Source organism: Caenorhabditis elegans, chromosome IV (genome assembly GCF_000002985.6).
Source record: "Caenorhabditis elegans chromosome IV".
Classification (NCBI taxonomy): Eukaryota; Metazoa; Nematoda; class Chromadorea; order Rhabditida; family Rhabditidae; genus Caenorhabditis; species Caenorhabditis elegans.
This window is the reverse complement of record NC_003282.8, coordinates 3,644,316-3,657,606: the sequence shown is the minus strand read 5'-3', so window position 1 is coordinate 3,657,606 and position 13,291 is coordinate 3,644,316. Positions and strand designations below refer to the sequence as shown.

Sequence of the window (13,291 nt, the reverse complement as noted above, 5' to 3'; positions counted from 1 at the left end):
AACTGAGAAAAAAGGAATGAAGAACTTTTTGGGAAATATTAGGTTACTGTAGTGAAATTAGATAATTTTCAAAAAAAAAGTTTTGTTTACAGTGATGCCGTGGGAGTACTGTAGTGTTACTGTAAAAAATTGCAAAAAATCCTAATTTTTGAACGAATTTTCTCTGCAGAAAAGAAAAGAATTTCCCAACAGCTCTGCAAAGGTATTACAATTTTTCAAACCCCTAAAATAAAAATAAATCGTATCTTCTCGTTTCTTTTCCGTGCAAAAACCACTCAGTGTAAACAAACTTGCACCCCATAAAAACAAAAATCTGATGTTTCACCTTGGTCTCCCATTTTTCCCTTGATCTACCACCAAGGTTCTCCATCTGTTTTCGATTATTTTCCCGGCAATCTCTGAGCTTCAGCGATTCGGCGGCTGCTGTTGGCGTACAAACAAGTCAGTTGGTTCCATTTGTGTGTTTGCTTCTTCTTCTCAATTTTCTATAGAGGAAAAAGTGGTTGTTTTGATTGATACGATCACTATTTGAAGATCATTGATAGCATTGTACAGTACTCTGTGCACCAATGACCAGGTGGTGAAGAACAAAAACAGTTTGATGAGTGATCGGAACTGATAAAGGCTTTGCTGGCGAGTGCAGGATGACCTTAAAGATCTACGAAAAACAATATTTGTTGGGGTTGATTACTGAACACTTTGTGATCGGCTAAATTCACAGTGAAGCCTAACCCGTAGAATGTCGGCTGCTCAAGTTTCAAACAGCGAGATGTCGGCAGTTTCTAACTTCAGCTTAGACTTAGGTTTAGGCTCATGCTTAGGCTTAGGCATTCTTAGGTTTCGGTTTAGGCTTAGGCTTAGGCGTAGGCTTAGGCTTATCCTAAGCCTAGATTTACGCTTAGGTTTATGCTTAGGCTGAGCTTATGAAGTAGGTTAGTAGACAGCCCAAGGAAATTGGGGAAAAAAGTTGCAGAGCCCGTCAGATGTCCGCTACTAGCCTGGATAACCTAAACAAAGTAAATTCATCTGGCAGCCGACATATGCTGGGCTCACAGAATTTGATTCTAAAAAACGGCCCTGAGATGTCGGCTGTGTCATTTTAGAGGTTTTCATGCTGGCATCCGACAAAATATGGATTCTACCTCGCTCATATAGTTCCCAGGCTCTCATAGTTCTGCAGCTGACATATTTCGGGTGCTAAAAATACAGTACTACCTAGCAACCAGCAAAATACTGGTAAAATGCAAAAATGGCGACTTGCTAAATGGCGGCCGTCACCTTGCAGGCCGGTTAATCAGGCAACATTTAAAAAGGATTTCAGTCCCCGTAAAAGATAGTCAAGCCGACGTTTTTGAAAAAGTCGAAGCAAAAATCTTCCTGGTCCCGTTGTAAGCTTTCCAGGTACACCACGACCTCGGAGAAAACTACAAACCCGAGAAAAATCCCAAAAATAACAAAAAAAGAAGCAGTTGTCAAGAAAAAGAGCTAAAGTACTGGCAGCTGACATTGGGAGCTCTTTGAAAATGAGACATTTCTCTGACAGTTGAAAGATATCAAGATCTTAGCAAATTTTCGTGAAAATAACGTGATCGGACGATCAAAAGTTCACAATGTCCTTTGGTAAAAAATTTTGAGAAGAGAAAATTTGCCCACCAACTGCCAAGATTTACAACCCATTTGCGGGGTTTTTAAATGATTACGGATCAGTGTTTACTCCAAGATGGTTCATGTGATCTTCCTGTGATCTTTTTCAAAAACATATACTTATTTTTCTGCTGGAAAGTTCGATGTGATATCATTCACCACAGGTTTATTGTTCGATTAGTCTGGAATTGACTGAAAATATCTGTAGAAAAAATATTTGCAGCCGGTTTCGCGGGAGCTGTTTTTTTCTATATAAATAACGCTTCTATAAGTAACAGCTCGTCCTTTTTACCATATTTTTAAACATAATTCGCGTGGTTTCAGAGTGTCTCATTTCGGCTTGATATACGTAGATCTAAAAAAATGCGGGAGTTGAGACACAGGGTTCTCACCTGATTTCGTATGGTTAAGAACGTGCTGACATCACATATTTTTAGGCAAAAAACTCCCGCATTTTTTGTAGATTAAACCGTGATGGGACAGCCTGGCACCACGTGTATAATTTATTCCTCTAATTCTTCTGCTTTTTTTTCAAATCGTCCACAGGCTTTTTCCAACTTTCTGCTAACTTCCTGCCAACTTCCCCTATTTTCTTCAATTTTTACGAGTTTCTTCCTGACTTTTTTCAACTTTCTTCAAACTTTCTTCTAACTTGCTTTAACTTTTTATATATTAACTCTAATTTTCTACCACCTGTCCCCAAAATTTTTCACAACTGTTCAAAAAATCTATGCCAACAATTTTTTCACACGTTCCATGGAAACAGGAACTCTTCAAAACTTTGCAATTTTTCCTAAAAAATTGAAATTTTTTTCCTCAAAACTTGTGGCATTTTCTGAGGAACTGCCACAAGTCCTCAACAAACAGAACGCGATTTTTTGCAAAAGTTGCTCGCAGAGCACAATTGGGTGCTCATTGCTCCGTGTCCACCTCTGGTCCATTCGTGAACAGTTGTCCCCCACATCTATCACCCCACTAGCTCTGGCGGCTCCGCGAGCTCAGCCCCCACAAAGAACTTTTTGTGAAAATAGAATGTTGCTCACTGATTGGATTAGGAGCTCTTTTTCCATCATTTTTTTGGATATGTATAGTTTGTGCTCTTTTTTGAGAAAAAAAGGGTCACGAGGCTTAGTTTTTTGTGTTCTTTTTGGATTTTGGCACGTTTTTTTTTATTTTTGGGGTTTCCAAAAATTTTTAGCTGAAGTTTCCAGGAATTAGGACATTGAAATTATAAAAAATATTCTGACAAGCCACCCATTAACCATTTTTTAACATTTTTCTGTAATTTTTGTCTTTAAAAAATACATTTTGTTTGGAAAAAATCGATTTTTAAAAAAAATTCCGAAATGTTTTGATTTTTTCCCGAAAATTCAAATTTTTGTGGGGCACCGGGTCTCCCCATTTTTTTCCAAAACTTGAGTACTATGTGCTCAATTGATAAAGGTTAACACGGATAGCCCCACTCAATTCTGCAATCATCACACCATGTGCCCCTACGGGTTCTCCCCAGCAGCTTTCCCAGCCTGTTACAAGGGGGCTAAATTCACGTGAATCGCCCGGGGGTTCACGTGCACCCGGCGGGAGAAACGGGGGGCTTCTCTCGAATTTTCCACAAGCGTTGTTTGTCGCTTTTCTTGCGATTTGTCTCTTTGTTTAAACGCTTCTGATACCCAAATACTTTTGATTTTTTGTCTTCACTGGCGCCAGCTGTTTGTTTGTAAAGTTTTTTGGGAAAGGTTTTGCAGTTTCTTTGCAGTTTTGAAGATCAGAAATCTTACAAAATTAAGATATCTACAGTCTATTTTTATGAGCCTATAAAACTCGGCTGCCGCTTCTTTTGTCAAAAAAATTTGGTGACCCGGGATTTGTCGGTTGCTAAAAAATGTTTTATGAATTTAGGGAAAGCTCGTGGGAAGTTACGAGCATCAGGTGTAAATTTACTGCAAACTTGTGTAGATTTACGAAGAGCTAGTGTAGGTTTAATCAAGGCTTTGTGTAGATTTACGAGATCTTATATAAGTTTACAGGGCTGCTTGTGTAGATTCACAAGGAATGTACATTTACGGGAAGCTTGCGTAAACTTAAGGTAAGCTTCATGTAGATTTACGAGATTACCTTGTAAATCTCTCTCCCCCAGTATCTCCTAAAAACACAAGTTTTTCTACACTTCATCGCCATATCATCTCACTTCTTCTATCAACAAATGGCGTGTGAATAACACAATTGAATAAGACAAATGGACATCGCACGAGAGAGTGTGCGTAGTGAGGAGACGCAGACAGACTGCCTGCGTCTCCTGCCTCTCATACACTATTTCGCTTATCATTTTGCAAACAGTTTGGAGTGTGGGGAAAATAGACAATGTTTTGATAGTGACCCTCGTCTCTTCGTGCCCTGTCGGTTTTTATTACCCACTCCCGATTTCCTCAACAACTACAGTACCCCGTGGTTCACGTGAAACGTGCCACCAGATATTGATCGTTTTTTGAGGTTCCGCCGCGATCTTTTTCTACAGTTTCTTTTGTTATCTTCAAAAGATTGAGGAAATGTTAATGATCTGATCATTTTATGAACTTTTTTCGGTCAAAAACCGGTTGGCCGGGGACAATGTTGCACAGAAGATTTTGTAGCGGTTCACGGACGCGCGTGTAGATTTACGGGACCTAGTGTAAATTTACGGGGAGCTCTTTAAAGATTTACGGGAGCTTTTGTGGATTTACGGGAACTTTTGTGAATTTACGGAAGTTTCGTGTGGATTTACGGGAAGTTTTGTGGATTTACGGAAGCTTATTGTGGATTTACGGATCCCTTGTATGGATTTACGGGAGCTAGTGTAGCTGCTAATGTCAATTTACAAAAGTGATTTTTGTTCCAGAATTCAAGATTTATAGTCAAAGATCTCTGATCTTCTTCTTGTTTTCCAGAATTTCCTAGGTAGGCGCCGCCCACGAACCAGCTGTTCCAATATCAACTGGTGGCAACTGCTCTCAAAACTTGTTAATCTACACAAGGCTCCCGTAAATCTACAATAGACTCTCGTAAATCTACACAATACCTCCCGTAAATCTACAATAGCCTCCCGTAGATCTACACTATGCTCCCGTAAATCTACAATATACTCGCATAAATCTACACTATGCTCCCGTAATTCTACAATAGACTCCCGTAAATATACACTATGCTCCCGTAATTCTACACTAGGCTTCCGTAAATCTACACAATGCCTCCCGTAAATCCACACTAACCCAACAATTTCCAAACCAAAACAAGTACCGTATCACTGTTATCACTCCGTCATCCTACATCATCCTTCCAAAAATCCGATTTTCTCTCTCTCCCCCAAAATCATACCATCCTCACCAGCAAGTGTTTGTGTTTAACAACATTAATCATATAATCTCCCATCTCAATCCTTCCATATCACCACTAATTTCATCCAATTACGCCGGCCGGGGGCTTTCTCCCTTTGTCGGCCCGCTGTGTGTCGCATCACATTTATTTCGGGCGCGCGCGCTGAAAGAAAAACTGAAACCGCAACAAAAAAAAACACATAATTCACATGAATCTGCTGAACTTTTCACATGTGAGATCCACATGTGTACCCCTCCTTACTGTATCTGATGCAATTTGCTCTCTGATGACGGGGAGTATTAAGCGTCAGCTGGGTTTTTCTATTTGCAGGTGCTTGAGTACTTTGACGCCCGATTTTTTGAAAATTGAAAGTTGTTGGATCACAACTCACTATTCACGAAAATCTACACAAGATTCCCGTATATCTACAATATACTTCTGTAAATGTATAGTAGGCCCCCGTAAATCTACACCAGATTTGCTTAAATCCGGATTAGGTTCCCATTAGTTCACAATATATGCCCGTAAATGCACACCAGGTTTTTATAAATCTACAGCAGGTTCCCATAAATCTACAACATACTCCTGTAAATATAGCTTTCGTAAATCTACTTTGGATTCTGAAAATTGACAACCGACTTCCGTAAATTTTCACCGGATTCGCATAAATTCAGAGTAGCTTCCCGTAAATCCAGAATTTATGCCTATAAATGTACACCAGGTTTTCGTTAATCTACAGTATGCTTCAATCTACACCAGTAAATTTAAATTAGGCTCCCGTAATTCTACAATAAGTATCCGTAAATCCACCCTAGGCCTATGTAAATGTACATTGGGACCCCGTAAGTCTACAACAGGCTAAATCAACATTATATTTTTGAAAATATATATTATACTACCGTAAACCCCCGAGAAACAATTTTTTCAAGTACAAATTTAAAATTTTCTGAATTTTTCAACAGGCCACACTTTCCATTGTACTACTGATTTTTAAAAATTATTATCATTTTCACTTTTCCCAGTCTGTCAATTTCTATTCTAATTGAAAATCAAACAAAACATGTGTAAGCCCCATTGTCTACGCAATATACCTACAACATACAAATCTAATTTTTCAATTTGGCACGTAAAGAAGTAAAAAAAAACAAAAGCTCCCGTAAATCCACAGGAACTTAATATAGTATTGCAGAAATTTACTATGAATTTACGGGAACGTAATGTAAATTTACGGGGGTTTATTGTGAATTCACAGGAACATGATGAAGATTTACGGGAACCTAATGTAGATTTACGGGAGCCTAATGTGGATTCACAGAAACTTAAAGATTTACGGAGACTTTTGTGGATTTACGGAAGCCAAGTTACGGGAATCTGGTGTAGGTTTACGGGAGTTTATAGTTTGTTTGTTGACAACTTTTCCTTACCCAGTTTCACTCTTGCATTACTCAATTTTCTAAATTGGAATGTGTTATACAAAATTTCCAATCCATAATAAATAATCGGGAGTGTATAAATTGCAACATACATATTCATTCCGCCAGACCTATCCGATTCTAATCTTGTCTTTCTTCTACCATACATATATTTTCCTTTCTCCCCTCATACACCCCGCCACCTCTCCCAAATAATCCATAATTCCTATAGTTTATGAGGACCTCTGCAGTCCGGTGCACACATGACGTGGTCCGTTGTGATGACCCCCGCCAGAAATATTGGTTTCTGTGGGGTATCATTTTTGTGTAAACTTTTGGGTTTTTGTTCATAATTTTTCTTTTTGAACCAAAATTCAACTTAAGACTTAAAATTAAGAATCTACATTCTGTTAGTTAATAATTTTTATAGTCAAATAGGATTTGGCTTCTACTGTTCCGGCTATATTTTGTTAGTAGATTATTTTTTTTTTCTTGATAGCATTTATCCCTTCTCATTTTATTAAAATTCTTTTTAAAAAATGTAGCATTGAAATAATAATTTTATTTGATTTTCAAAAGGAAAATAAAATTTTGATCAATTTTGCTTTTTACCCCACTTTTCTATCTTTTCCCGTTCTAGAGATACACGCATTTAAAGCTTAAAACTCAAAGAGTGTGTGGGGAGGGGAGACGCAGAGACTCGCCTGCGTCTCTTCCCTCTCCACACTCTTTTCTTTCCAGCTTTCAACGCTTGTATATCTGCAGTGGTTGTAGATAGAAAAAGTTGTCAACTGACAAAATGTTGCAAATTTTATAAACTACATTTTGAAAATTAAAATTTTTTTGAACCTCCCCTAACTTCTTAGTTAGCCTTCAATCATCATTATGACACCAAATTGTGACCGTCTTCCTGTTTATTACCCATTTGGCCTAAATATTTTGGCTATTCAGCAAATTTTTTATATGGTCTGACCAAGAACACGTGGTGTGATTAGGTAAATAACAAGGTTATAGGAATACTAGTTGAGTTTGCAGAATTTTTAGGGTCACGAGGTGCTTAAGGTAGCACAACTCTGTTCGCGTGTAAATTATCAAAAAGTTGCCAACTGTGAAAATGTTTAAAATCAAATTTTCTCCAATTTTGTAGTTGAAAACTTTTTTGTATTATTTCTAGGAACCAAGTTACTTACGCTCTTAAACTGAAGATTAAGCTGCCAGGCGATTTTCCACGATTTTATGTCTAATCTCCCCTCTGATATAAACTCGAATTTCCGGCCTTGACATTCCCATTAATTTGCCATTTTCCATCAATTTCCATGCAAAATTCTAATGGTAAACATTATTTTTATTCCGAAAAGAAATCCCATAAAAGAATTCTCTATCACTGTGAACTTGAAAGAACACCGATTTTAGGAGATATCGGCGGGAATTTATGGGATTTTTTTTGAAAATTAGATAGCTTTTAAATAAGTTTTTAATAATGAAAATGTGCATAAATATTTGCAAATTGTACAATTTATGAATTTTCAGAATTTGTGAAAATTTGGAAAAAATCGAAACAATTTTGAAACTTTGTTTCACTTTTTTTCCAGAAAAGTTCAAATTTAACTTGTTTTTTCTGAGAAATTTAAACTTTTTTCTCAATTTTCACTGTTGAAAACTAAATTTTAATAAAAAATCAACATAAAATATTTCAAAATTAAAATTTGTTTTATTGTTCGAAAAAAATCAAAAAACAGTCTCAAATTAAAAAAAAATTTTTTTTCCAGAATTGTCAGCTTAAACTTTGTTTTACCCAGCTAGAAAATGATCTCTAAATTTAAACATTATTCAAAATAAAACTTTTTTTCTATTTTTTTTCCTACACCCTAAAAATTTCGGTTTCAAATTCCGATTTTCACTTCATATTTTCAATCTTTCAGTCTACGACATATTTCCAGACCTAATACTTTGATGCACACCTCCCCCTCTCCCCGCGCGCCCTCCCTCCTCAACGTGCTCTCTCGCGCGCTCTCCGCCTCCCCGGGAAAAACCGTAAACAGAAGGAGGCAAAAATGATCTACCCAAGTGCCCGCCCCCTAAAACAACCTTTAATCGTCTAGCGGCGCGCAAAACGTGGTCGCTGGTGTTGCAGGTGATGATGATAGGCAACAACAACTCATTTTTGGTTGCGGCGTCCTCCCGGGCGGGTGCACCCGTCCTCCTGCCCGCCCCCACCGATGTTTGTCAGTGGTCTCCTTATCATCACTAGGAAGATGTGGTGATGGTTGTTCTTCTTCTCTTTATTCTTTTCCTCTTCTTTAGAAGCAGTGACACGGGGAGGCGCTGCGGGTACTGTAGGGACTTCCCTCAATATTTTTTTTCTGTCTTCTTTTTTCTCTCCTCTTCTCCTCTCTTCGATTTTCTTTTCAATTTTTCTTTTATTCTTTTAAGACTAAGATATAGTTTTCCGTTTTCTCTCCATTAATCTTTATTTACTCTTCGAAAACAATTTCACGGAAGACCAATTTTCCAGACTTTCTTCTCCCAGCAGCTCCAATGCTCAGCTTCGAGCAATCCTACGCACCATCCCGAAACATGAAGCTTCTGCTTGTTGAACCCTCAGGATCCTACTTCAACGACTCGTGCTGCTCCGAGCCCAATTCGCCGGATTCCGGATTCTCATCCGATGACAGCATCTCGTCGGACGCCTCGTTTGCAGAGAGACTGTGAGTTTGTGAGGTGTATCTCGGCGGGGGTTTGAGATATCAAAAAGATTTCAATTGCAAATTTAGAGTAAAAATGTGAGAAATGTTTCGTTAGTTGATATATTTTCGATTAAATCAAAATTAAGAGAGATATGAGCCGCCAAAGGAGGTCGATGCACCATGTGGGCCGCTCAAAAGTCTGTAGAATGTTGTCGCCCCTCTGACGAACCTTGTCAAAAGTATGAAGAAAGTTGTCAGCAAGTTATCGAGCTTTGTGAAAAGTCTAGCAATCATTGTGGACCCTGGCGAAATTTTCCAAAAATTGACTGAAAAATGCCAAAAGTCTGATGAAATTTGCCGACAGTGTAGCAAACTTTGTCGAAAGTTTGGCGAAAGTTGTCCACAGCTTGTTCAATTTTGGCAACAGTCCGGAGAAAGTTACCGTCAAAGTTAGGGCCACATGAAAAAATCTTTAAGACGACCGTTTTCAGTGGGTAAAAGCTTGTCAAAAGTTCAAGGTCAACCACTTTTGCCTCCGTGCCAATTGATAGAAAATGCCCAGCCTATTGTACTACGGAAATCATCTGATTTGTGGGTTTTGTTCCTAATCTTGAGAAAATCGCTCAAAACCTATCTGAAAGCAGTGACCAAACACTTTAAAAGTTGATAAACAAGTGACGTCAATTGGCATCATAATAATCAACAAGTGGTCCCAAACCCCCCTGGAAAGCCCCACCTATCCGTGGAGATACGTGAGACATGCAAAAACGTTTCAAATTGACCTGTCTGCGGTCTCTCTTATCTACATCCTTCCCTATCACTTCTCCCACCCCGTTTTTCTATGTCATAGTACATTCAACTTTCGCGAACCTTCAAGAGTAGCCCCCCACGTGGTTAGAAAAATTTATAAAAGAGCCCCCGGCTGGGTGGTCATGAAGCTCCTTTAATGAAGACGAAAGTACTATTCTATAGACCTGCTAGTACTGGACCACTATGGGTGCCTAGTGATGATGACGAAGAGGAAGATGTGCTCCCTGCGTTGAGATGGTTAGCTTTTTGAAATTTTCTAAGTTTCGCCAGACTTTTCCTAAAGTTCGACAAGCTGGCGGTAATTTTCACCAGAGTTTTGGTTACAAAAGTTTGGTTAAATTTGCCAATACTTGGCATTTGCTTCAGTGTTTAAAATTTGATAACTTGCGCCGGACTTCTGACAAAGATTGGCTAAATGTCGACAACTTTCACCGAACTTTTGACAACTGTTGACTTACTGTTGGTAACTTTTGCTAGACTTTTCACTAACTACGACAAGCCTTTGACAACTTTCGTGAGACTTTTGACAAAAATTCGAGAAACTCTTGGTATCTTTTGCCAGACTTCTGGCAAAATTTGCCAAACCATTGGCTCCGTATACTTGCCATTTCCGATATATTTCCACAATTTTCTTCAAGCGTTAAAATTTTTAGAAGTTTCGACAAGCTTTCGACAAAGTTTTGACAAGTTTCTATAAAACATCGCCAACTTTCGCCAAACTATTTTAGATTTCAGCCACTTCTTTGGAAAAATAATCAATATATCGATTTTTCAGCACCCGCTCGAAAACCCTCCCATCAGCTCTCCGCCGCAGCCGCTCCAAGCAGAGTGTGAAGAGAGTCCGCTTCGCCGACTCGCTGGGCCTGGACCTTGAGAATCTTCAATATTTTGTCAAGGAAGATCTTCACCTCCAAAAGTTCAACATCCACTTCTCGACACCATCCTCGTCTACACCACCACCACAATTGCCACACTTCCCGAAACAGCTCATCAATCAACCGGCCCCCCGTCTCGTGCTCCACAACTTCCCCTACCGTTCCGAACAGGAGTATCAAGTGAAGACTCGGGATTCGAGAGTGTGTGTGGCGGCTCTTCGAGCATCCGGCAGCAGCATCGTCGGACAGGTCAACTTGTTGAATGTCGCGTTTGATAAGGTGGTAGTGGTACGGTATACCATTGACGGATGGGCGACTCAGGACGAGATTGTCGCCAGTTATAGCCATCGGCTGTTTGACACTGAGGACATTGATGCGTTCAATTTTACAATCGCAATTCCGGTCAAACTTTCGGTTAGTTTTTTTTTTATTTTGAAAATGGGTTACTGTAGTACAAAACAGAGTGACTGCGGCTTACAGCTGAACAAGGTATTGCAGCAAATGTTGCTGATTTTTGTGGGACCTTGAAGGTTACTGTAATTAAGGATCATTGTAGTTGAAAGTAGGGCTGCTCTAGTGAAAGTTAGGATTACTGTAGTCGAAATAAGAATTACTGTAGTGGAAAGTAGAGTTACCGTAGATTTGAAAACTACCGTACTTTTAGGTTCTACGGTAGCTTACATCGAAATTGGTTACTGTAGTTTTTGAAATTACAAGGGTTCCTGTAGTTTATGGCATTAGAGTTACTGTTGCTTCCAAGGAACCTTCAAGATTACTGTAGCTTTTAGGGTTACTGTATCTCTCAGGGTACGGTAGCTAACTATACCTTGCTACAGTTCCAATGTCAACTACATCGATTGTACTGAGATTACTGTATGTTACTGTATATATCCCTCTAGGGTTCTAGGATTACTGTAGACAAAACTTACAGGTTACTGTAGCTCTCTTCCTAATTTTTCTCGTTTTTTTTCAGGAAGGCAAATGCGAATTCTGTGTGCAATACCAAGTGGCCGGCGCCGAATTCTGGGACAACAACGGCGGCGACAACTACATTGTGAACGTCTCCACGAAAGGCCCAAGCTCTCCATTTACTCGCTGCTATGGAGCCTCAACCGGCCTTCCAGATGCTCCACGTGGCAGCACTCGCCGCCAGCAACAACGCCGCTGGGGCCGTGCGCTAGAGGAGTCTGACGAGGAGACGCCCTACGTGTCCTCGGCTCCACGCCGTGGAGCACATTTTCACTGAAACCATATTTTAATCTATTTTCTTTCTTTGTTTGACAATACTATATTCACTTTTTTCTCTTAACTTTTTTTTCTATGTTCCCATGACTTGCCAGCCATCCATATTTTCCCACCCTTCAACCATGTGTTCTTCCCCTGCTCCGGGTATTGAAATTTTTGCACAATTTTACGGGTTTTTTGTATTATTTTTCTCATATTTTTTCCTATTTAGTTTTTTTGCCCACTAGCTTTTCCGTGTCAAATACCGCATATCAATTTCTTCCTCCAAACCTGTGTGAATGTATTTTGTAACGCAACTTGTTTTGACATGGATCTAGTTTTTTTTTTGTAGTATCTGATATTTATTTTTTCGCGATCTTATATAGTAGTAGTCGTACCTAATTTTTTATTGCAAATAAAGAATCTACGGCACCCCGTAAATCGATTTTTTTTGATTTATACATACATAGGTTTGCCACAAAAATTCAGAATAAAATACAGTTTTGGAACATCAAATTTTGATAGCTCATATCTCTGTTATTCTTGGTGCAATCAAGAAACCATCAACTGACAAAATCTTTGTCATGTTATTTTCTAAAACTTTGTAAAAAGTAGATTACTAGTTAATATTTGAAACAATGGAGAAATACAATACCAAACTCAAGATGCAAAACATGGTGCATCGACAGAGAACCTAAATCTTTGCCAGCTAACATATGTGCTTCTCTCAAATTCATCAAAACTATCAATTGACAAAATAGTTGGCATCCGAATTTTATATGTTTTTAAAAATCACATTTTTGATACACTTTAAAAGAAGCGCGATAGAAGCTCACAAAGTTATGGCGCCAGACATGGTGCATTGCCAGATCCTCACTGCTAAACTTTAACAGCTCATATCTTAGCATTAGGGAATCTTCAGTTTTATTAAATAACTGGGAAGTAAAAAATATTTGTTTTTAATTTTCTATAACTTCGTGAGAAAATTTAATATTTTTAATACCTTTTAAAAAGGATTAAAACTTGGTGCATCAACAACTTAAAATAACTGATACATTTTTACTTTGACAACCAATTTTTAGAAATTGTCCGAAAACATACCAGGGGTGTGCGGCAAATTTCAATATTTGCCGAGCACGGCAAAATCGGCAAATTTGGTAAATTTGCCGAGCTGAACAAACTCCGAAAAATTTGATACTTTTTGATGTTTTTGGAGCACCAAAACTACTAAATTCTGAACAAAACATTGGTTTCTGAATAAGTTCCGTGTAGTGTGTCTGCTCAAGCA

At 38.6% G+C, this 13,291-nt stretch overlaps 1 protein-coding gene across 2 annotated transcripts; it reads left to right on the top strand.

The window, feature by feature from the left end:
• The first annotated feature begins 8,922 nt into the window (after positions 1 to 8,922).
• On the top strand, positions 8,923 to 12,441 carry CC8.2 (Protein phosphatase 1 regulatory subunit). 2 transcript variants are annotated; one of them, NM_001392285.1, is made up of 3 exons: positions 8,923 to 9,115; positions 10,680 to 11,193; positions 11,753 to 12,441. In NM_001392285.1, the coding sequence occupies exons 1-3, from the start codon at positions 8,946 to 8,948 to the stop codon at positions 12,023 to 12,025; spliced, it is 957 nt and encodes a 318-aa protein (NP_001379837.1). In that variant the 5' UTR covers positions 8,923 to 8,945; the 3' UTR covers positions 12,026 to 12,441. The 2 variants fall into 2 exon arrangements, with proteins under 2 accessions (NP_001379837.1, NP_500392.1); NM_067991.7 differs by lacking the exon at positions 8,923 to 9,115 and adding an exon at positions 9,911 to 10,141.
• The last annotated feature ends 850 nt before the right edge of the window (positions 12,442 to 13,291 follow it).

Bases quoted from the DNA above. Each gene is read 5' to 3' on its own strand.
- CC8.2 (NM_001392285.1), top strand. From the start codon at position 8,946: ATGCTCAGCTTCGAGCAATCCTACGCACCATCCCGAAACATGAAGCTT. The intron at 9,116-10,679 runs GTGAGTTTGTGA...TCGATTTTTCAG, and splicing joins GCCTCGTTTGCAGAGAGACT to CACCCGCTCGAAAACCCTCC. The intron at 11,194-11,752 runs GTTAGTTTTTTT...GTTTTTTTTCAG, and splicing joins CAATTCCGGTCAAACTTTCG to GAAGGCAAATGCGAATTCTG.